This window comes from Heptranchias perlo, chromosome 39 (genome assembly GCF_035084215.1).
Source record: "Heptranchias perlo isolate sHepPer1 chromosome 39, sHepPer1.hap1, whole genome shotgun sequence".
Taxonomy (NCBI): domain Eukaryota; kingdom Metazoa; phylum Chordata; class Chondrichthyes; order Hexanchiformes; family Hexanchidae; genus Heptranchias; species Heptranchias perlo.
Window position 1 is genome coordinate 13782206 of NC_090363.1, and position 24151 is coordinate 13806356.

At 45.6% G+C, this 24151-nt stretch overlaps 1 protein-coding gene and 1 long non-coding RNA gene across 2 annotated transcripts in view; both read left to right on the forward strand.

Moving 5' to 3' along the window:
- Positions 1–8575: 8575 nt before the first annotated feature.
- The window catches only part of LOC137305261 (collagen alpha-1(V) chain-like), a 522869-nt gene continuing 507293 nt past the window's right edge, over positions 8576–24151 (forward strand). Inside the window, exon 1 of the mRNA XM_067974118.1 lies at positions 8576–9069. Within this exon, the coding sequence (XP_067830219.1) occupies positions 8955–9069 (115 nt within the window). The 5' untranslated portion in view covers positions 8576–8954. The remainder of the gene's footprint in view (positions 9070–24151) is intronic.
- Positions 12559–15786, forward strand: LOC137304947 (uncharacterized). The gene is made up of 2 exons (XR_010958656.1): positions 12559–12706; positions 15641–15786. It is a non-coding gene; the product is annotated as an uncharacterized lncRNA (long non-coding RNA).

The following is a 24151-nucleotide window of genomic DNA, read 5'->3' on the forward strand; positions in this document are numbered from 1 at the left end:
TTGTGTGTCAGTCTGTCTGTGTATATGTGGATTGTGTGTCGGTCTGTCTATGCATATGTGGATTATGTGTCGGTCTGTCTGTGTGTATGTGGATTGTGTGTGTGTGTCTCTGTATGTGTGGATTGTGTGTCCTTCTGTCTGTGTATATGTGGATTGTGTGTGTGTGTCCGTCTGTGTATATGTGGATTGTGTGTGTGTCTGTCTGCGTATATGTGGATTGTGTGTGTCTGTCTGTGTATATGGGGATAGTGTGTGTGTCTGTCTGTGTATATGTGGATTGTGTCTGTCTGTCTGTGTATATTTGGATTGTGTGTGTGTCTGTCTATGTATGTGTGGATTGTGTGTCCTTCTGTCTGTGTATATGTGGATTGTGTGTGTGTGTCCGTCTGTGTATATGTGGATTGTGTGTGTGTCTGTCTGCGTATATGTGGATTGTGTGTGTCTGTCTGTGTATATGGGGATAGTGTGTGTGTCTGTCTGTGTATATGTGGATTGTGTGCGTCTGTCTGTGCATATTTGGATTGTGTGTCGGTCTGTCTGTGTATATGTGGATTGTGTATCGGTCTGTCTGTGCATATGTGGATTGTGTGTCGGTCTGCCTGTGTATATGTGGATTGTGTGTCGGTCTGTCTGTGTATATGTGGTTTGTGTGTGTGTCTGTCTGTGTATATGTGGATTGTGTGTCGGTCTGTCTGTGTATAGCTTGATTGTGTGTCGGTCTGTCTGTGTATATGTGGATTGTGTGTCGGTCTGTCTGTGTATCTGTGTATTGTGCGTGTCTGTCTGTGTATCTGTTGATTGTGTGTGTGTCAGTCTGTGTATATGTGGATTGTGTGTCTGTCTGTCTGCGTATATGTGGATTGTGTGTCGGTCTGTTTGTGTATTTGTGGATTGTGTATTGGTCTGTCTGTGTATATGTGGATTGTGTGTGTGTCTGTCTGTGTATATGTGGATTGTGTGTTGGTCTGTCTGTGTATATGTGAATTGTGTGTGTGTCTGTCTGTGTACATGTGGATTGTGTGTTGGTCTGTCTGTGTATATGTGGATTGTGTGTGTGTCTGTCTGTGTAAATGTGGATTGTGTGTCGGTCTTTATGTGTATATGTGGATTGTGTGTTGGTCTGTCTGTGTATATGTGGATTGTGTGTGTGTGTGTGTCTGTGTATATGTGGATTGTATGTGTGTATGTCTGTGCATATGAGGATTGTGTGTGTGTCTGTCTGTGTATAAGTGGATTGTGTGTGTGTCTGTCTGTGTATATGTGGATTGTGTCTGTCTGTCTGTGCATATTTGGATTGTGTGTGTGTCTGTCCATGTATGTGTGGATTGTGTGTCCTTCTGTCTGTGTATATGTGGATTGTGTGTGTGTCTCCGTCTGTGTATATGTGGATTGTGTGTGTGTCTATCTGCGTATATGTGGATTGTGTGTGTCTGTCTGTGTATATGGGGATAGTGTGTGTGTCTGTCTGTGTCTATGTGGATTGTGTGCGTCTGTCTGTGCATATTTGGATTGTGTGTCGGTCTGTCTGTATATATGTGGATTGTGTGTGGGTCTGTCTGTGTATATGTGGATTGTGTATCGGTCTGTCTGTGTATATGTGGATTGTGTGTCGGTCTGCCTCTGTATATGTGGATTGTGTGTTGGTCTGCCTGTGTATATGTAGACTGTGGCTCGGTCTGTCTGTGTATGTGTGGATTGTGTGTGTCTGTCTGTGCATATGTGGATTGTGTGTCGGTCTGTCTGTGTGTATGTGGTTTGTGTGTGTGTCTGTCTGTGTATATGTGGATTGTGTGTCGGTCTGTCTGTGTATAGCTTGATTGTGTGTCGGTCTGTCTGTGTATATGTGGATTGTGTGTCGGTCTGTCTGTGTATCTATGTATTGTGCGTGTCTGTCTGTGTATCTGTTGATTGTGTGTGTGTCAGTCTGTGTATATGTGGATTGTGTGTCTGTCTGTCTGTGTACATGTGGATTGTGTGTCGGTCTGTTTGTGTATTTGTGGATTGTGTATTGGTCTGTCTGTGTAAATGTGGATTGTGTGTCGGTCTGTCTGTGTATATGTGGATTGTGTGTGTGTGTGTCTGTGTATATGTGGATTGTGTGTGTGTGTGTCTGTGTATATGTGGATTGTGTGTGTGTATGTCTGTGTATATGAGGATTGTGTGTGTGTCTGTCTGTGTATAAGTGGATTGTGTGTGTGTCTGTCTGTGTATCTCTCGATTTTGTGTGTATCAGTCTGTGTATATGTGGATTGTGTGTCAGTCTGTCTGAGTCTGTGTGGATTGTGTGCGGGTCTGTCTGTGTACATGTGGATTGTGTATCGGTCTGTCTGTGTATATGTAGACCGTGTGTCGGTCTGTCTGTGTATATGTGGATTATGTGTTGGTCTGTTTGTGTATATGTGGATTTTGTGTGTGTCAGTCTGTGTATATGTAGATTGTGTGTGTGTCTGTCCGTGCATGTGTGGATTGTGTGTGTCTGTCTGTTTATATGTGGATTGTGTGTCTCTCTGTCTGTGTCTATGTGGATTGTGTGTGTCTATCTGTGCATATGTGGATTGTGTGTCGGTCTGTCTGTGTATATGTGGATTGTGTGTGTGTGTCCGTCTGTGTATATGTGGATAGTGTGTGTGTCTGTCTGTTTATATGTGGATTGTGTGTCGGTCTGTCTGTGCATATGTGGATTGTATGTGTGTCTGTCTGTGTATATGTGGATTGTGAGTGTGTCTGTCTGTGTACATGTGAATTGTGTGTGTGTCTGTCTGTGAACTTGTGGATTGTGTGTGTCTGTCTGTGTATAATTGGATTATGTGTGTCTGTCTGTGTATGTGTAGATTGTGTATGTGTCTGTGTATCTGTGGATTGTGTGTCAGTCCGTCTGTGTCTATGTGGATTGTGTGTCGGTCTGTCTGTGCATATGTGGATTATGTGTCAGTCTGTCTGTGCATATGTGGATTGTGTGTGTCTGTCTGTGTATCTGTTGATTTTGTCTGTGTTTGTCTGTGTATATGCGGATTGTGTGTCAGTCTGTCTGTGTATATGTGGATTGTGTGTCGGTCTGTCTATGCATATGTGGATTATGTGTCGGTCTGTCTGTGTGTATGTGGATTGTGTGTGTGTCTCTGTATGTGTGGATTGTGTGTCCTTCTGTCTGTGTATATGTGGATTGTGTGTGTGTGTCCGTCTGTGTATATGTGGATTGTGTGTGTCTGTCTGCGTATATGTGGATTGTGTGTGTCTGTCTGTGTATATGGGGATAGTGTGTGTGTCTGTCTGTGTATATGTGGATTGTGTCTCTCTGTCTGTGTATATTTGGATTGTGTGTGTGTCTGTCTATGTATGTGTGGATTGTGTGTCCTTCTGTCTGTGTATATGTGGATTGTGTGTGTGTGTCCGTCTGTGTATATGTGGATTGTGTGTGTGTCTGTCTGCGTATATGTGGATTGTGTGTGTCTGTCTGTGTATATGGGGATAGTGTGTGTGTCTGTCTGTGTATATGTGGATTGTGTGCGTCTGTCTGTGCATATTTGGATTGTGTGTCGGTCTGTCTGTGTATATGTGGATTGTGTGTGGGTCTGTCTGTGTATATGTGGATTGTGTATCGGTCTGTCTGTGTATATGTGGATTGTGTGTCGGTCTGCCTCTGTATATGTGGATTGTGTATTGGTCTGCCTGTGTATATGTAGACTGTGGCTCGGTCTGTCTGTGTATATGTGGATTGTGTGTGTCTGTCTGTGCATATGTGGATTGTGTGTCGGTCTGCCTGTGTATATGTGGATTGTGTGTCGGTCTGTCTGTGTATATGTGGTTTGTGTGTGTGTCTGTCTGTGTATATGTGGATTGTGTGTCGGTCTGTCTGTGTATAGCTTGATTGTGTGTCGGTCTGTCTGTGTATATGTGGATTGTGTGTCGGTCTGTCTGTGTATCTGTGTATTGTGCGTGTCTGTCTGTGTATCTGTTGATTGTGTGTGTGTCAGTCTGTGTATATGTGGATTGTGTGTCTGTCTGTCTGTGTATATGTGGATTGTGTGTCGGTCTGTTTGTGTATTTGTGGATTGTGTATTGGTCTGTCTGTGTATATGTGGATTGTGTGTGTGTCTGTCTGTGTATATGTGGATTGTGTGTTGGTCTGTCTGTGTATATGTGAATTGTGTGTGTGTCTGTCTGTGTACATGTGGATTGTGTGTTGGTCTGTCTGTGTATATGTGGATTGTGTGTGTGTCTGTCTGTGTAAATGTGGATTGTGTGTCGGTCTGTCTGTGTATATGTGGATTGTGTGTTGGTCTGTCTGTGTATATGTGGATTGTGTGTGTGTGTGTCTGTGTATATGTGGATTGTGTGTGTGTATGTCTGTGCATATGAGGATTGTGTGTGTGTCTGTCTGTGTATAAGTGGATTGTGTGTGTGTCTGTCTGTGTATCTGTCGATTTTGTGTGTATCAGTCTGTGTATATGTGGATTGTGTGTCAGTCTGTCTGTTAATATGTGGATTGTGTGTCGGTCTGTCTGAGTCTGTGTGGATTGTGTGCGGGTCTGTCTGTGTACATGTGGATTGTGTATCGGTCTGTCTGTGTATATGTGGACCGTGTGTCGGTCTGTCTGTGTATATGTGGATTGTGTGTTGGTCTGTTTGTGTATATGTAGATTGTGTGTGTGTCAGTCTGTGTATATGTAGATTGTGTGTGTGTCTGTCCGTGCATGTGTGGATTGTGTGTGTCTGTCTGTTTATATGTGGATTGTGTGTCTCTCTGTCTGTGTATATGTGGATTGTGTGTGTGTGTGTCCGTCTGTGTATATGTGGATAGTGTGTGTGTCTGTCTGTGTATATGTGGATTGTGTGTCGGTCTGTCTGTGCATATGTGGATTATGTGTCGGTCTGTCTGTGTATATGTGGATTGTGTGTGTGTCTGTCTGTGTACATGTGGATTGTGTGTTGGTCTGTACGTGTATATGTGGATTGAGTGTGTGTCTGTCTGTGTAAATGTGGATTGTGTGTGTGTCTGTCTGTGTATATGAGGATTGTGTGTGTGTCTGTCTGTGTATAAGTGGATTGTGTATGTGTCTGTGTATCTGTCGATTTTGTGTGTATCAGTCTGTGTATATGTGGATTGTGTGTCAGTCTGTCTCTGTATATGTGGATTGTGTGTCGGTCTGTCTGAGTCTGTGTGGATTGTGTGTGGGTCTGTCTGTGTACATGTGGATTGTGTATCGGTCTGTCTGTGTATATGTAGACCGTGTGTCGGTCTGTCTGTGTATATGTGGATTGTGTGTTGGTCTGTTTGTGTATATGTGGATTTTGTGTGTGTGTCTGTCTGTGTATATGTAGATTGTGTGTGTGTCTGTCCGTGCATGTGTGGATTGTGTGTGTCTGTCTGTTTATATATGGATTGTGTGTCTCTCTGTCTGTGTCTATGTGGATTGTGTGTGTCTATCTGTGCATATGTGGATTGTGTATTGGTCTGTCTGTGTATATGTGAATTGTGTGTGTGTCTGTCTGTGTATATGTGGATTGTGTGTCGGTCTGTCTGTGTATATGTGGATTGTGTGTCGGTCTGTCTGTGTATATGTGGATTGTGTGTTGGTCTTTCTGTGTATATGTGGATTGTGTGTTGGTCTGTCTGTGTATCTTTGGATTGTGTGTGTGTCTGTCTGTGTATATGTGGATTGTGTGTTGGTCTGTGTGTGTATCTGTGGATTGTGTGTGTCTGTCTGTGTATATGTGGATTGTGTGTTGGTCTGTCTGTGTATATGTGGATCGTGTGTGTGTCTGTCAGTGGATAAATGGATTGTGTGTGTCTCTCTGTGTATGTGTCGATTGTGTATGTGTCTGTGTATATGTGGATTGTGTGTCGGTCTGTCTGTGTATATGTGGATTGTGTGTCGGTCTGTCTGTGTCTATGTGGATTGTGTGTCGGTCTGTCTGTGTATATGTGGATTGTGTGTTAGTCTGTCTGTGCATATATGGATTGTGTGTGTGTCTGTCTGTGTAAATGTGAATTGTGTGTCGGTCTGTCTGTGTATATGTGGATTGCGTGTTGGTCTGTCTGTGTATATGTGGATTGTGTGTGTGTCTGTCTGTGTATATGTGGATTGTGTGTGTGTCTGTCTGTGTATAAGTGGATTGTGTGTGTGTCTGTCTGTGTACATGTGGATTGTGTGTGTGTCTGTCTGTGTATAAGTGGATTGTGTGTGTCTGTCTGTGTATGTGTCGATTGTGTATGTGTCTGTGTATATGTGGATTGTGTGTTGGTCTGTCTGTGTATATGTGGATTGTGTGTGTGTTTGTCAGTGTAAAAGTGGATTGTTTGTGTCTCTCTGTTTGTGTCTAGATTGTGTATGTGTCTGTGTATATGTGGATTGTGTGTCGGTCTGTCTGTGTATATGTGGATTGTGTGTCGGTCTGTCTGTGTCTATGTGGATTGTGTGTCGGTCTGTCTGTGTATATGTGGATTATGTGTCGGTCTGTCTGTGTATATGTGGATTATGTGTCGGTCTGTCTGTGTATATGTGGATTGTGTGTGTCTGTCTTTTTATATGTGGATTGTGTGTTGGTCTGTCTGTGTATATGTGGATTCTGTGTGTGTCTGTCTGTGTATATGTGGATTGTGTGTTGTTCTGTCTGTGTATCTGTCGATTTTGTGTGTGTCAGTCTGTGTATATGTGGATTGTGTGTGTGTCTGTCTGTGTATAAGTGGATTGTGTGTGTGTCTGTCTGTGTACATGTGGATTGTGTATGTGTCTGTCTGTGTATAAGTGGATTGTGTGTGTCTGTCTGTGTATGTGTGGATTGTGTATGTGTCTGTGTATATGTGGATTGTGTGTCGGTCTGTCTGTGTCTCTGTGGATTGTGTGTCTGTCTGTCTGTGCATATGTGGTTTATGTGTCGGTCTGTCTGTGTATATGTGTATTGTGTGTGTCTGTCTGTGTATCTGTTGATTGTGTGTGTGTCAGTCTGTGTATATGTGGATTGTGTGTGTGTCTGTCTGTGTATATGTGGATTGTGTGTCGGTCTGTTTGTGTATTTGTGGATTGTGTATTGGTCTGTCTGTGTATATGTGGATTGTGTGTGTGTCTGTCTGTGTATATGTGGATTGTGTGTGTGTCTGTCTGTGTATATGTGGATTGTGTGTCGGTCTGTCTGTGTATATGTGGATTTTATGTCGGTCTGCCTTTGTTTTTTGAATTGTGTGTCGGTCTGTCTGTGTTTATGTGGATTGTGTGTTGGTCTTTCTCTGTATATGTGGATTGTGTGTGTGTCTGTCTGTGTATATGTGGATTGTGTGTTGGTCTGTGTGTGTATCTGTGGATTGTGTGTGTGTCTGTCTGTGTATAAGTGGATTGTTTGTCCATCTGTCTGTATATATGTGGATTGTGTGTCTGTCTGTCTGTGTGTATGTGGATTGTGTGTTGGTCTGCCTGTGTATATGTGGATTGTTTGTGTGTCTGTATATATGTGGATTGTGTGTCGGTCTGTCTGTGTATATGTGGATTGTGTGTTGGTCTGTCTGTGTATATGTGGATTGTTTGTGTGTCTGTGTATATGTGGATTGTGTGTCGATCTGTCTGAGTCTATGTGGATTGTGTGTCGATCTATCTGTGTATATGTGCATTGTGTGTTGGTCTGTCTGTGTATATGTGGATTGTGTGTCGGCCTGTCTGTGCATATGTGGTTTGTGTGTGTGTCTGTCTGTGTATATGTGGATTGTGTGTCAGTCTGTCTGTGTATATGTGGATTGTGTGTCGGTCTGTCTGTGTATATGTGGATTGTGTGTCGGTCTGTCTGTATATATGTGGATTGTGTGTATGTCTGTCTGTGTATATGTGGATTGTGTGTCGGTCTTTCTGTGTATATCTGAATTGTGTGTCGGTCTGTCTGTGTATATGCGGATTGTGTGTCGGTCTGTCTGTGTATATGTGGATTGTGTGTCGGCCTGTCTGTGCATATGTGGTTTGTGTGTGTGTCTGTCTGTGTACATGTGGATTGTGTGTCAGTCTGTCTGTGTGTATGTGGATTGTGTGTCGGTCTGTCTGTGTATATGTGGATTGTGTGTCGGTCTGTCTGTGTCTATGTGGTTTTTGAGTCGTTCTGTCTGTGTATACGTGGATTGTGTGTCGGTCTGTCTGTGTCTATGTGGATTGTGTGTCGGTCTGTCTGTGTATATGTGGATTGTGTGTCGGTCTTTCTGTGTATATGTGGATTGTGTGTCGGTCTGTCTGTGTCTATGTGGATTGTGTGTCGGTCTGTCTATTTGTACCCGGGACCCTGTCTGTTTCGTTTCGACCCTTGTGTTACTTTCACTGTTTGAAGTTGCCGCCGCCCGTGTGCAAGGCTCACCTCCCCGAGCCACCGCATTGGTCGGGACTCCGCCCTGACGTCGTGGAAGCCCGCCCCCTTGGCCGCCGGGGGCTCCTCCCAGTCGCCGCCCCTCAGCCAATGGGCAAAGGCGGCGGCAGCGCAGGTAGTGGAGGCGAGGCGATTGGCGCAAAAGTTTGAGCCAGGGGCCGGCTTGCGATTGGCCGGAGCGGAGCGACGGAGCGGAGTTGGGGAAAGTTGTGAGTTGCGCCAGTGGGTCATTCGAGTGAGTGGCGGACCCGGAGCAGAAGGAGGCATGGTTCATTCAGTGCACATCACTCCCATCTGAGCCGAGACAGGGCACACACACACACACACACACAAAAAGCACCGGTAACTTAAGGCAAAAAGGCAGCCCTCCTCTGCCCCACAGCAGCACCAGACACAGACAGACAGAGAAACCATTCCAATCCAATACATGGAGCTATAGACTGGACACAGTGGGGGCTTCCAAAAAAAAACACACTCAGAACTTTCTTCCTTGCTGAAGCTTTCTTACACCCCCCCTCCCTCTCTCTCTTCCTCCTCCTCCTCCTCCCCCGACCTTTTTTTGGACGCCACCCTCCAGTAAAAGTGACCCTTTTTACTGGTGGGAACCAAAGACCATGGATTTGCAGAGCTCGCCTTCCCGAAGGAAAAGAAAACGCTGGACGTGGGACACGAGTTTATCTATTTTAACTTTGACATTAGTCCTGTGGCAATCGTCGGGAGTCCGGGCAGGTAAGAAAAGTGCTTTAACTTTTTTTGATTTTTAAACGTGATTAATTTGAAATCGCGTATTATTATTGCTGACTGGTCGAACTGTGTGGATCGTTCTCCACTGGACTATATCCACGGGATAGTCCAGTGGAGTGTTGGTGGGGAGTGAGGGAGGGCGGGGGGAGACAGTTGAATAAAGATTGCACTGTAGGGCACTGCTAAAAAGTTGAGTTAAAGGAAGCTCATTGTGGGAACAAGTCTCTCATTTCTATCTCTGTGTAGTTGTGTACTGTGTTGCTAAAATGATCGGATCAGGAGTCATAATGCAGGTTGCAAAGTTTGCAAAAGTTCTGCTGCAAGAACTGTTTTTTTTATTTTTAAAAAATGTGAACTTCATCTGATTTTCATGGGTGAACGGCGATTCGAAATGTATTTGAGCCAGAGCGAAATCTGCTGCGGAATGGAGGATTGTTTCCTGTGAAGATGTCAATCAGAGCAGGGCTGTCTGTCAAAGCCCCTCTCGCTCTCTCTCTCTCTCTGAATGGGACTTGTATAAGTGGGAGGTTGTGGAACAGGAGGACCAGCTGGTCGAGGCTTCTGCCAACGATACCTTTTCTCCAGCAGGGTTGGGGAATGCGGTTCCAGGCGGGCTCTGATCACATACTGAAGGGGGGAGAGAGGGAGAGAGGGTGAGAGGGTGAGCGACGCCATCTGTTGGTCTCAGATAGAGCTCCACCCCTTCTCAAGCCGGTATCCCTCACCTCTGCACTTTGCTGAAACCAGCGCGACTCATTCTGTAGTCACTCCATTGCAATATAACTGTGTGACCGTGATTAAGTCAAAAGCATTGTAACCGCATTGTGTTTTATCTCAATATCCTGGCTGATCCAGGTTATCTGAGTTTGGCATTACTCGGATGCTTTATTCCGGGTAATGTTTCGAAGTGGGGGGGGTGACACAATTGTTGTGCGATATCGTGATATTTAAGACAATTACACTGTACCGTCAGAGACTGGCATCCTTTCTGGTCGCGGTTGACCACCCAATGCAGTCTGACCAATGTCAGAGCCATGGTCTCAGCTCGCTGGGGGCCAGATCTGGTCTCCAACAACCCTCGCCGGCGTCCACCTAATGCACCCATCGAGAGGGTGTTCTGCCAGATAAGGATGGGTTAGTCACCCAATTTGTCAACAGGTTGTGACAGAATGACTAAAGGGGACCCTATAATGGACCATTGTGTTCGGGGTCTCCCACACTCCTTTGGTTCTTTCCTTTTTAACCAAGGCTCTTTCTCAATCTCTCATTGACCTCTTTGTAGTCTCTCTCTCTCTCTCTCTCACACACACACACACACACAGTTGTCTTGATATCTATTGTTGAATGGTTCACCATTGTTGGCCATTGAGCCAACTGGTAATTGACTGGTCCACTGTCAGGGGCTCTTTGCCAGTGTGCGTGGTAGATATGGGTCAAGCCTTTGTTGACTTTAATCCTGGCCAACAGCCTCTCTCCGGGCACTGAGGGTGTCAAGGGTCGCTGGAGTGACAGATGTCAATATTTGCATCCTTTCACCATCAAGAGGCGTTTCGGGGAACGGGGCTGTTCAATTATTGACTGAACGTCAACATTCCTGATCCTATTAGACCACCGGACACAATCCAAGTCTTTGAAACGGGTCGACACGTAATGTATGGGTTGTGTCGGGGCAAAGGCGCGGGGTGACAGGCCAGTCGCACCCCAGTGCCTATCAGTTGAAATGAATCCAGTTGGTGAACATGAACTGCCAAAGGCTTTTTTCTTTGAAATATTGCTGCATTTTAAAATAAAGCGCATTCCTCCCATCCTGTGTATTTTTAAATTGCGGTTGGCCTCTGATTATCACTCTGAATAATCCGTGTTAGAAATAGACAAGTGGTCCTGCCTGAAAAACGTGGCAGTCCGCTCTCAACCCAGACTCCCAGGAGCGTGAGGAGAACGCACAGCAAATGTACTCAACCATCCCATACATTATACAGAGGCCGTTCAATAACCCCCTCCCTCCCTCAGCAGATCACGGCTATGATGAATTCTCATTAACCATTAGTGTGCCGAGTGTCACGTGGGAAATGTGGAAAAAGAATCATTTGCGAAACCACCTTTGAATGGTGTTCTGATAAAAAGCCACATCGTTTCCCACAGACCCTCCTCTCCCAGTCTGCAGATATCCCACCCTGTGTACACTGGCCCTTTCAATGCAGGTACAATGTTGGGATGAAAGTCCTATCGGATTCTCCTGAGTTCGACAAACATTTCTCGCACTTTTAAAGAAAACTGCATTCCAAAAAATATGAATCCAGATTTTCTAATCGAACTACTCCCCTCCCTCCCTCCCTCCCTCTCTCTCACTCCCAGCCTGGATATTTGCCTCAGTTCTCACAAGCCAGTCGTTGTGTGCACGAGAGAAATTCCAACTGCATTCCTCTGCTCTTTTAGCAGCCGGGCTGTGTTTTTCGTGAGTGTGTGACAGCAAACAACGTGTGAGCGCTGAAAACCCCCCCACCACCCCCCGGCAGCCCGGTGCCAACGGGCGTTTTAAGGACAGCCAGATTTTAATGAACTACAATCCGGTAATAGGGCTTTGAAGTCATGCCTCAAAGTGTGACTTAAACCTGAAAGGGCGGTGGAAGCTGATTTCAATAGTAAACTTTCAAAGAGCCGGGCACCGGCACGATGGAATATAGGAACAGGAGTAGGCCATTCGGCCCCTCCAACCTGCTCCGCCATTTGATAAGATCATGGCTGATCTTTGATCTAACTCCATAGACCTGCCTTTGGCCCATATCCCTTAATACCCTTTGGTTGCCAAAAAGCTATCTACCTCAGATTTAAATTTAGCAATTGAGCTAGCATCAATTGCCGTTTGCGGAAGAGAGTTCCAAACTTCTACCACCCTTTGTGTGTAGAAATGCCGAATGGCCTCCTATTGCAAGTTTTCGATGAAGACAGATGGCATCTCCAGAGCTGGCAAGATTTTGGCCCGTCTCGGGGCTGGTCACTGCCCAGTCTGGGAACGGGCAGAGATGCCAAGGTTGTGGTGGGTTTTTTTTTTGTTATATGTGTTGCAATATTTTAATCGCTCGCCTCCAGTGATCTGCCTTTCCGAGATCCAGAATGAAGCTGGGAGTAACTAGCGGAACAAGTAGCACTGTACCCGCACTGATGTGTTGGCGTCTCAAGACCAATGATCAGGAACCGAGTAACGAACATGGGCTCTGCGTTTGCCAACCCTGCCAAACTTTTTCTACTAACCCCTCACCTTTTACAGCAAACTTGGAAACGTTGCAGGATCCTGGACTCCTCCCCATTCCGGGCAATCTAGCGTTGTTTTGTTTTCCGTTTTGCCAACTGGGAGATGTTAATATGAACGGATCTAGGAGATGGTTAATCATTAGCATCAGATGCAGGGAGGTGGCCCGGGGGAGGGGGGAATCAGACTCCAGCTGCCCCCTACCGGCCTTGGCTGTCAATTATCTACAATCTATGACCCCCCCACCCACCCTTGCCAGCAAAGTGGGGGGTGGGGGAAAGCAAGGTTTCTAAGAAAGAATCTGGGGCAATGAATTACGTTAGTGGGTTGAGTCCACTGTCTTAGAGTGGGCTCTTGGTGTCTATTTTACAGGTAAGGAGGTAGCGCCGACTGCTCGCGGACTTGCAGTGGTATTGTCACAGTTATAGTTGGAAGGGCTGGGGAATTTGATGGGGAGGGGGTGGGATTTGGCTCCCCTGTTTTGTTGCAGAAGCGGGGGGAAACTCCGCTACCGGCTATTCATGGGCTCCAACGCTTCGCTGCTGGGACCTTCTCCGGCCACGGGCCGCGAATTCCTTCTCCCACCAGCTCAACCTTGTTCCCCCACAAACAGCACCGGGGGGTCCACGGAGCTTGAGAGGTTTTGGCAATAGGGCCGGGAGCAAGGCTGGGGAATCCTAAGAAGGAGGAGGAGTGGGGGGTTAGAAGATTCTTCTGCTGGGGAGCGGCGTGAGATGGTGGATTGACTCGTCCAGTTGGATTAACGGGGCAAGGTGGAATGAGATAAGACAGGGGACTCCACCGTGAAGGCATCGCCTTTTGCCTTGGGTGAGGCTTCTCATTCGATGGCCTCAGGTAAAAGACGTGGGGTGAAGTTGGATTCCATTTAATGAGATGCCACTGGACCTCTTGCTGACGACTTCGTTTCTATTGGGACTCTGAGGACAATTTTGTTGAGGAGCAAGAATGATATTGCCCAAAGCTTCATTAGCACGGAATACTTGGCGACCACAACACTCAGAGTACAGCACTATAAACACAGCTCATACTGGCGGAGTACTGTATCTTATACTTCAATATTTTAATACTTGTGTGAACAGATGTGGATATTTTTTGTGTATGTGTGTGGGGGGTATTCTATCAAAGGATAGAGTGCTATCGAGCCCCCCCCCCAGCCCCCTCTTTCTCTCCCCCCCTCCTCCTCCTCCCCCCAATCCCCAACCCTCTCTCGCCTTTCATTACCGAGCTCCCCAGGCAGACAGGGGCTCTGATATTGCACCGCCAATGAAAGGAACTCTTGTCCAATGTGTTCGACCAGCCCCCGATTGGCCAGGAAGCGAGGATAAATGGAGCCAGTCAGGATGCAGTTTTTGCGGTCGAGGAGAGAGGGAGAGGAGGGGGGGGGGGGGGGGGAAGGCAAGGCACAGGGGACGCGTTTCAGACTGTGTGGTTGAAAGGGCTTTTAAGGAAAGCAACAGCCCGGGTGTAAACGTGGCACAACACTCGGAGGTGTTCAATCCATTGATGTTACCCCCAACCGGCCCAGGTGCCCAACTCCTGCCTGAAGTCCATCAATTTTTCTTTGCATGTCCTTTTGACCAGGTGACCAGTACAGAGTGGGACAGGGGTCGGTTATTGTTCACACAGGGTCCCGGTTAAAGTGAGCCCCCCAACTTTCCACGCGAACTTTTTTCTCTCCTCAGAGTTATGGATAGCGAGCTGAAGTCCAGCGCTCTAGGATTACACCCTCCCACCACCCGTCAGGGACAGGGCCCGAACCCACGGTCAAAGTGTGTGGGAGGGGGGCTGACTGAGGATTAACCTCCCTCAGTAGGCCTGTTTACCTACATGGCGGATGGTTCTGGAGGGAATTCGAATCATTCAACTCTACCGGGCCAATAGATTGGGAAATTCGCACGTCTAAGCAAATTTAAGTGCAATTTTGGATGGGACGCTTTCCAAAGTTACCAGCTCGCAGAATGGCCCACTCTCCATTGAACCTGATTCCGATCTGGAGGTTCTGCTATCTCTCTCTCTCTCTCTCCCCCCAACCATCTATGCCTTTGCTTATTTCTCCTAACTCGGTGTAGCTAGTTCCTGGATTGAGCTGAGACATCAGGAGATGGGCAGAGAAACGGGGGCTTTTCCCGGATTGAGCCGCACTGGTGGGCGCACTGTCCTGACCTCTCCAAAGGGGCTTTGGCCGCAGTCCGAGTGCGCCCACCGCTTCTCAACGTCGTTCCCAGTCGCTGCGTTTTATGATTTGTTTCCTGGACTCTGGTGGCAGTGACCGGGATCCAGTCACACTTGTAACCGCAAGAACACCGGTGCGAAAATGGAACTGATGGCCAATTCATTGGATGTAGGGTGGAGTGAATTCGAAGAAGCGACCGAGCGATTTGTCACAGCTAAAATAACGAATACCGGCTGGAATCCCAATTATGAATGGCGGATCGTGAAGGCGGGGAGGGAGATGTGACTTAATAAACGCAGAAACAATAGAGAGAGGAGTGGAAAGACCAGATATTCGAGGCTTAATGGGAGAATAAGTCGTTATGTGGTGTGATGAATGAATGGAGTGTGTGGAGAAAGTTTGGCCCAGATCCCAATTGACTGTTGCTGACGGTTCAGTAGGTGCCCTGGGTGACTCAGGAGAGTGTGAACTCGATTGTAGTTTGGGAGCTGAACACAGATCTGGTTTCCTCCCTTGCTTGAGGTTGTGTTGAGCTATTCTGCACTGTGCAAACTTAAGACCGGACGCTTCTGGAGTCCAGGACTGGGGCACAGACCTAACACTGGAGTGAGAGCTTACATTGCAAACTCAAAGAGGGGGAGAGAGAACAAAAAAGCTCACCTTTTGGACATAAGATCTGAGTTTGGCTGCGATACCAGTCTGAGACTGCACTAAGGAATGTGCTTTAAATTCAGAGTAAGAGAAACATGTCCTTTGACCTAGAGGTGCCAATAATTGACTTTGTTTCTAACCCGGCTTTTGGAGAGTGGTTCCAAACACATCACGCGGTCTGCCCAAATAGACATAAAGTGCTTGATTAACTCGCAGCGAGAGATGGGCCTATTTTTAACCCACGCCAGACCTGAATGCAGATGGTCAACCCGATAATCCCAGACCGACGTAAAGAGGCCTCCACTGACCAACCCATAATCTTCACAGGCAAATAGAGGGAACGGCTTCTCAATCATATTACATACTTGCAAAATAAGCGTGCAGTGTGCCAGATAGCAAGAACTCTAAGGACTCAGATACTGAAAGAGGTTGCATCAAGTTTGAATTGTGATCTTTTGCAGGAAATTTCTGAGGAAAACTTTTCGTAGGAGCTAAGGTGAAGAGTCCAGCATGTAGCTCGAGAAGGTTCATTTATAGAAGATTTAAAGGGACATTGTAATCCGTACATGTCACAGGGTGTACTGTAAATAAACACTTGTTCCATACACTCACTGTGTCTTTGTATAAATGTGTCTTTTATCCTCTGCTGTGTTAATGACTGCCTGTCAATCGATGTACCACATGGGGGATTTGTTGAAAATTGGTGGGTTGGATTGTTTGATGAGGTGGGCTGGGTGATTGGGGTGGATCAGTGGGGTGGAGAGAGTCAGTGGGGTGGGCTGGGTGATTGGGGTGGATCAGTGGGGTGGAGAGAGTCAGTGGGGTGGCTGATTTGATGGATCAGTGGGGTGGAGAGAGTCAGTGGGGTGGGGTGGATCAGTGGGGTGGAGAGAGTCAGTGGGGTGGGCTGGGTGATTGGGGTGGATCGATGGGGTGGAGAGAGTCAGTGGGGTGGGTGATTTGATGGATCAGTGGGGTGGAGAGAGTCAGTGGGGTGGATCAGTGGGGTGGAGAGAGTCAGTGGGGTGGATGATTTGATGGATCAGTGGGGTGGAGAGAGTCAGTGGGGTGGAGAGAGTCAGTGGGGTGGGCTGGGTGATTTGATGGACTTGTCGATAGGGTGGTTGGTTGCCAGAATTGTGTGGGCTAATCAGTTTGGGTAGGGGGGCTGGTCAGTTGTTTGACTTGGCAGTTGGTGTGGGGTAGTAGGTTGGTTGGCTGTTTAGCATTCTAGTTCGATCAGTTGGGTGTGCTAGTTAATATGGTGGCTGTTCAAATGGACTGGTTGGTCAATTGGCTGGGCTAATGGGTATGTTGGCTATACAGTTGTGGAGCCTGATGAGTGGGGTATCTGATGGAGCACTTGTTGGGTTGGTGGAATGGCAAGGTGGCTTGATGGGGTAATTGATGAAGTTGCTGGTTGGAATGGTGAGGTGGATAACTGTCTGAATGGGTGGCTTAATAGGATTCCTGGTTGGATGTGGGTGTGACCGGGTGGGATGTCTGGCTGGTTATCTGGAGTAAATATTCTCCTACACTGAGTGGAAGGTAACTGTGCTCAGCCCCCCTGAAGGACTAACCAGCTGAGCTGGAGTGTGCCAACTCAGGAAGGGAAGGCAGAAACTGATAGGGAACAGTTGTCCTGCTGCACTGGAATGTTCCATCTCTAGGGTCATGGAAGGAAAGGAAAAATGGTCAGTGTCTGTCCAATTGGTTAACCCATGGGATCATTTCAATTAAACACACTATTGTGATATGACCCCTGATTGCCCTCTGCCCTCAACCAACCATAGGTCATAATGTGTGACGTGGTTCCAATCTAGCCCATTTCGCATCTTAGGGGCTACTTCTAGAATCTTCTCTTGAGTTGGTCCTTCTCATTTCCTCCATGAGTCTGGGTCAATAAACCAATGGATAAAAATCTGAAGCTCCTCACTGAACGTGGTTTTTAGATTTGTCAAAGCAACGTTTAGCACCTCACTCATTCCCTGAATGTCACAGGGAGGTCAACTTGAATCTTAGTTTGACAATGGGATTACTATTAATACTAATGAGGATTAATATTACAGCGAGTACAACTGTGGGTATTAATATTAATGTACATATTAGTATGTGCAGATATGGGTATTAAATTCATTTTACCATGGGAATTAATATGAGTATTAATATTTTTATTTAATATTAATATTATTATAGGTATTATAACTATAGGTATTAAAGCGATATTAATATTCATAGAATCATCGAAATTTACGGCACAGAAGGAGGCCATTCAGCCCATTGTGCCTGTACCAGCTGAAAAAGAGCTATCCAGCTTAATCCCACTTTGCTAGGAGATCTTGAGGCCTGCCTTTATCCATCTATTTATTTATTTGTCTGTTTCAGAAATTGAGATTTCAAAAGTAAATAAATTAAGTTGGGCTGCACAAACTCCCAACTTTATTCATGCACTAGCAGATCTTCCATACATTATGGTAAAGACAGCAGTTATGTTGTCATAATGTGTGAGGGCTCATACGAGGAATGGAAAGAATTCAGAAAGAAGTTTGTAAGAGATCTCCCCAGAGACGTGAATCAAGTTCAAACTAGTTCCTAAAAAATAAAACAAAACTGTGATTTCCTTACGTACTTCATGTGGATAAACAAATAACTGCATGTAATATAACAGAACAGCTGTTTATTTTCCAGCTGTTTAGGGTGTGTTTTATAGTGAAAACCCAGAAATATATTCAGCTACAGTGTCATTTTAAAAATTATTTCCATTTCTGGTTATGCGACCAAATCTCTTGAAGCAGTACTCAATGTATTTAAGCAGAATATCCTGGTAAAGCATTTTAAGTTCAAGAATTTTATTCAGAACTTCCCACTAAACTTGAAAAACAATACAGTCCTTTAAGAAGTTGCTACCTGTTAATGTCAACAATGTTTTTCAAGTTTTCAGTACAAACAAATAAAAGCTGTTGTAACTACATTGGACCTATCACAAAATATCAAAATATGGAAGTAAAATTGATGTTTGCAAGATGTGTGTGCCAGACAGAAGAATTATAATGTATTATGCATAGATATATACCATGCGTATAATATATTGTAACACTACAGGGTGAGATTTTGCCAGGGACTATGATTTTGCCATGAATAAAAAGAAAAAGCTCTAATCTGAAATGGAGCATGTTCGCAGCCTGGGAAATAGCAGCAGAAAAGCCAAGATGTACACGCCAAAGACTGGGAAACTGGTGGAACTCCAGGCCAGGCATTCGAGAAAGGGACAGGCCAGCACTGAAGGAAGTTGTTACAGGAATTTCTAAAATAAAATCGGTAGGTTGATGGCTAAATTTTAATGGTTAGTTCTTGGAAAATTCATTTTTTTCCCCAGGTTTACTACATCTGCAATTACAATTTTGAGGTATATAATTGATAGCCCAAAAACAACATGGCTGCCAAAAAAGCATTCTGAACACACATTTTTCACTGACTTGATTGGTTGATGTTGTAGGGGTTTGCTTGTTATTGATTGGATGCTCTGCCCATCTGTGCAAGAATATTGATTGGTCTGCGTTTAGTCAATTCAATATCTGAGCCAATCAGCACGGTTAGGTTAACAGGTAGCGATTGTTTGAGCCAATCACGATATCTTGGGCTGTGACATGTGATGCCTTTCAGGGGTGTGCGAGAAGGAAGAATTTTAATGATATAGAAGACTGATAGTTGCATCACATTTCTATAGATACTTGCTGTAGTTATTTATGCCTTGATGCACACGTAGACACTCCCGCTGGCCAGTTCCCATCATTTCGTGGCCATCTTGTGCTTTTATTAGTAATTGTGGCGCTTGGTTAATATTGAGGTCCCCTTCAAACGCGCAGGTTAGATATGCCAGCTGTCCAGTTAACCCATTAATAATTGGTACTTGTGTGACTTACAGGAGGGTACACAAGTGTCAGCTGTGGCTCAGTTGGTAGCACTCTGGCCTCTGAGTCAGAAGGTTGTGGGTCCCACTCCAAGGACTTGATCTAGGCTGACACTCTAGTGCAGAGCTGCGGTGCAGGAGTGTTTTCAGGCTAAAATTATTACCCGTTTTTATTTACAAATATATGATTACACAGAAGCAAAATATACCAAATAATTAACAATAGTGTTTGATTTGCACCATATTTTAAACAGTTTCTAAAAATATCTGTAAAAGGCCAAACTTCTAGTGTTTCTGATCTCTAGGCCTCAACTTTAGAAATCTTATAAACACAATCCTTTTCTGTTCATTCAGGCTTTGGGTAAGGCTGTTTATTTCCTGATTACTTTACTCAAGCACACAGTGTTTTAAATCTTTCTTTCCATTATACCCTCAACTTATTCTCTCACTTTTGCTCTTTATTTCTGTCGTTCTGTCCCTCAGCTTTCATTTGTTCTCTTCTACATTTTTGCTTTGTCTAATCCAGTCTCCCATGTGGACATTCCTCTCTCTCGCTCTCTTTCTCCCTCCTTTCATCTCTTCTCTTTCTCTAAGTGTGTTTTTCGCACTCTTTGGCATTGAAATTCTCCTCCGGCGATAGAGAATTGGCCTCTCACTTTACACGCCACCCGATCCTTTTCTCCTACTGAAGTCTGGAAAAGAAATATCGGGTGGAATGCTTAACGGGCTGCTGATTCACTGGCACACGTTTTGTGCTTCAGCCCGAGACCAGTTTCAGCCCCTGTCTCGATATATGCAATTCTCTATGTAAGTCTTTCCTTAGATTTATCTTAGAGTCATAGAGTTATACAGCACGGATAGAGGCCCTTCGGCCCATCTTGTGTCTTTCTGTGTGTGTGTGTGTGTGTGTGTGTGTCAGAGGATGGCTTTCATCCTCTGGCATTGTCTCCCAGTCTTTCTGTATGTATCTTTCTCCCTTCATATCTATATGAATCTCTATGGCTCTCTTTCTCTCTCTCCATTTCTGTGTCTCTGTGAGTGTCTGATTTTCTCTCTCTTGATGCTTGTCTGTGTGCATCTCGGGGTCTACATCCGTGTGACTGTGTCTATCTGTGTGTGTATGTTTATATTTTTATATCCAGCTCTTTCTCGCTCTCTATGTGTGTCTCTCTCTCCTTCTATTTATATTGAAATAACCAACATTTTCTCTACATATGTGTGTGTCTGTGTTTGGTGTGTGTTTGTCTCTGTTTATATTTATATATCCACCTCTTTATATTTGTGTGTGTCTACGTGTGTGTCGATGTGTGTGTGTGTGTCTGTGTATGTGTCTGCATGTGTGTGTCTGCATGTGTGTGTCTGCATGTGTGTGTCTGCGTATGTGCCTGTGTGTGTCTGGTGTGTCTCCCTCTCTGTTTATATTTATATATGTGTGTATCTGTCTATCTGTGTGTCTCCCTCTCTGTTTATATTTATATATGTGTGTATCTGTCTATCTGTGTCTCTCTCTCTGTTTATATTTGTATAACCATCCCTTTCTCTCTCTATATGTGTGTCTCTGTCTATTTCTCTCTCTCTCTATTTATGTTTATATATCCACCTCTTTCTCTATATCTATGTGTCTCTATCTGTGTGTGTGTGTGTCTGGTGTGTCTCCCTCTCTGTTTATATTTATATATGTGTGTATCTATGTATCTGTGTGTCTCTCTCTGTTTATATTTGTATAACCATCCCTTTCTCTCTCTATATGTGTGTCTCTGTCTATTTCTCTCTCTCTCTATTTATGTTTATATATCCACCTCTTTCTCTATATCTATGTGTCTCTATCTGTGTGTGTGTGTGTCTGGTGTGTCTCCCTCTCTGTTTATATTTATATAACCACTTCTTTCTCCATACGTGTGTCTCTGTGTTTCTATTTATATAACAATCCCTTTATATATGTGTGTGTGTGTGTGTGCCTATTTGTGTGTGTGTATCTCTGTATAACCACCTCTTTATATGTGTGTCTCTCTCTCTATCTGGGTGTGTCTCTCTCTCCTTCTGTTTATATTTCTATAACCACCCCTTTCTCTATATATGTGTGTGTGTGTGTGTGTGTGTGTGTGTGTCTCTCTCTATTTATATTCATATATCCACCTCTTAAAATCTGCGTGTCTCTGTCTATCTGTGTCTGGTGTGATTCCTTCTCTGTTTATAACCTCCCGTTCCTCCATATGTGTGTCCACATATATATAGGTGTCTCTGCCTATCTGTGTGTGTGTGTCTCTTTATTTATATTTATATAACCACCTCCTTATATATATATGTGTGTCCCTCTCTGCTTATATTTATAGAAACACCTCTTTATATCCGTGTGTGTCTCTGCGTTTCTCTCTCTCCCTGTCTCTTCCTCTCTCCATCTCCGTTCTCTTTCTCTACCCCCATTCCATTTTACTGTGATCACTCTCCTCTCCTCTCTCTCCAATTCTTCCCTTCAGTTCAGTCCCACTTTCGGCTCCGGTTTCATTCCTTTGCCCCGCCCCCAGCCCCCCCCCCCCCTCCCCCCCGGCCCTGCCTGTTTAAAGGCTGTTTCTGTCGAGCTCTCGGGGGACCCCGGCTGCTTGGCACTCTGTATAAAGGTAGTACTGTGTGCTGAGCGACCTAGAGGGAGCGGTTAGAGGTGAACGGGAGCCAGCTTTCTGCAGCTCAGACTCTCTCCAGCAGCCATGATCTAACCTCTCGGCAGTCAACAGGAAGTCCTGCTGTCTGCAGCCGACTGCCAGAGAATGGGGGGCTTTGAAAATCCAGCGTTCCTTCCACCCCCACCCCTCCCATTGCAAACACCGGTGGCCGCCTACAGAGGGGCTGCGTGTAGTCTGCAATGGGAAGCATCTCTGACACAGCTACTGTTGGCCTGGGGTGGGGTGGGGACTGAATTGCTGCCTTCACTCCTCAGGTATAAAGCCGAGTTTCATTTCACCAACTACAGAGAGAGTGAAAATCCCTCTTCCCCCTCCGGCTTCCCATTCCACACCTGGCAGTCTCCTGCATTCCCTGGCTCCTGCCAGAGAATTCCACGTTAATTTTACAGGGAACAAAAGTTTATTTAAACGGGAAAAAAAAATCCCAGTTCAATTGACAAATGGATGCTTCATTCAAACATAAAGGCCTGTTTTTTTACTTTGTGAAATGGGAGTGTTTGGGGGGATATTCCGGGGAGGAGAGGGGTTGAGGAGGAGAGTGTTCATGTGTTACTGCAATGGCCCACATTTAAATACCTCTCTTCACATGGAGTGGCACAGATTCTGCTGACTGCAGGTTTCTAAAATAAGGTTCAACAGATCCCTCTACACTGTCCCATCAAACACTCCCAGGACAGGTACAGCACGGGTTAGATACAGAGTAAAGCTCCCTCTACACTGTCCCATCAAACACTCCCAGGACAGGTACAGGGTTAGATACAGAGTAAAGCTCCCTCTACACTGTCCCATCAAACACTCGCAGGGCAGGTACAGCACGGGTTAGATACAGAGTAAAGCTCCCTCTACACTGTCCCATCAAACACTCCCAGGACAGGTACAGGGTTAGATACAGAGTAAAGCTCCCTCTACACTGTCCCATCAAACACTCGCAGGGCAGGTATAGCACGGGTTAGATACAGAGTAAAGCTCCCTCTACACTGACCCATCAAACACTCCCAGGGCAGGTATAGCACGGGTTAGATACAGAGTAAAGCTCCCTCTACACTGACCCATCAAACACTCCCAGGGCAGGTACAGCACGGGTTAGATACAGAGTAAAGCTCCCTCTACACTGACCCATCAAACACTCCCAGGGCAGGTACAGCACGCATTAGATACAGAGTAAAGCTCCCTCTACACTGTCCCATCAAACACTCCCAGGGCAGGTACAGCACGGGTTAGATACAGAGTAAAGCTCCCTCTACACTGACCCATCAAACACTCCCAGGGCAGGTATAGCACGGGTTAGATACAGAGTAAAGCTCCCTCTACACTGACCCATCAAACACTCCCAGGGCAGGTACAGCACGGGTTAGATACAGAGTGAAGCTCCCTCTACACTGACCCATCAAACACTCCCAGGGCAGGTACAGCACGCATTAGATACAGAGTAAAGCTCCCTCTACACTGTCCCATCAAACACTCCCAGGGCAGGTACAGCACGGGTTAGATACAGAGTAAAGCTCCCTCTACACTGTCCCATCAAACACTCCCAGGGCAGGTACAGCACGGGTTAGATACAGAGTAAAGCTCCCTCTACACTGTCCCATCAAACACTCCCAGGGCAGGTACAGCACGGGTTAGATACAGAGTAAAGCTCCCTCTACACTGTCCCATCAAACACTCCCAGGGCAGGTACAGCACGGGTTAGATACAGAGTAAAGCTCCCTCTACACTGTCCCATCAAACATTCCCAGGGCAGGTACAGCATGGGTTAGATACAGAGTAAAGCTCCCTCTACACTGTCCCATCAAACACTCCCAGGGCAGGTACAGCACGGGTTAGATACAGAGTAAAGCTCCCTCTACACTGTCCCATCAAACACTCCCAGGGCAGGTACAGCCCGGGTTAGATACAGAGTAAAGCTCCATCTACACTGTCCCATCAAACACTCCCAGGGCAGGTACAGCCCGGGTTAGATACAGAGTAAAGCTCCATCTACACTGTCCCATCAAACACTCCCACAGCAGGTACAGCACGGGTTAGATACGATTGTTTTTCAGACTGCAGGGAAGTATACAGTGGTGTCTTCCTGGGCTCAGTATTAGGACCACTGCTCTTTTTGACATATATTATTGACCTGGACTTGGTATATAGGGTATACTTTGAAAGTTTGGAGATGACACGAAACTCGGAAATGTAGTAAACAATGTGGAGGATAGAAGCTGACTTCAGGAGGACATAGACAGACTGGTGAAATGGACAGACACGTAGCAGATGAAATTTAACACAGAGAAGTGTGAAGTGATACATTTTGGTAGGAAGAATGAGGAGAGGCAATATAAACTAAATGGTACAATTTTAAAGGGAGTGCAGGAACTGAGAGACCTGGGGGTGTTTGT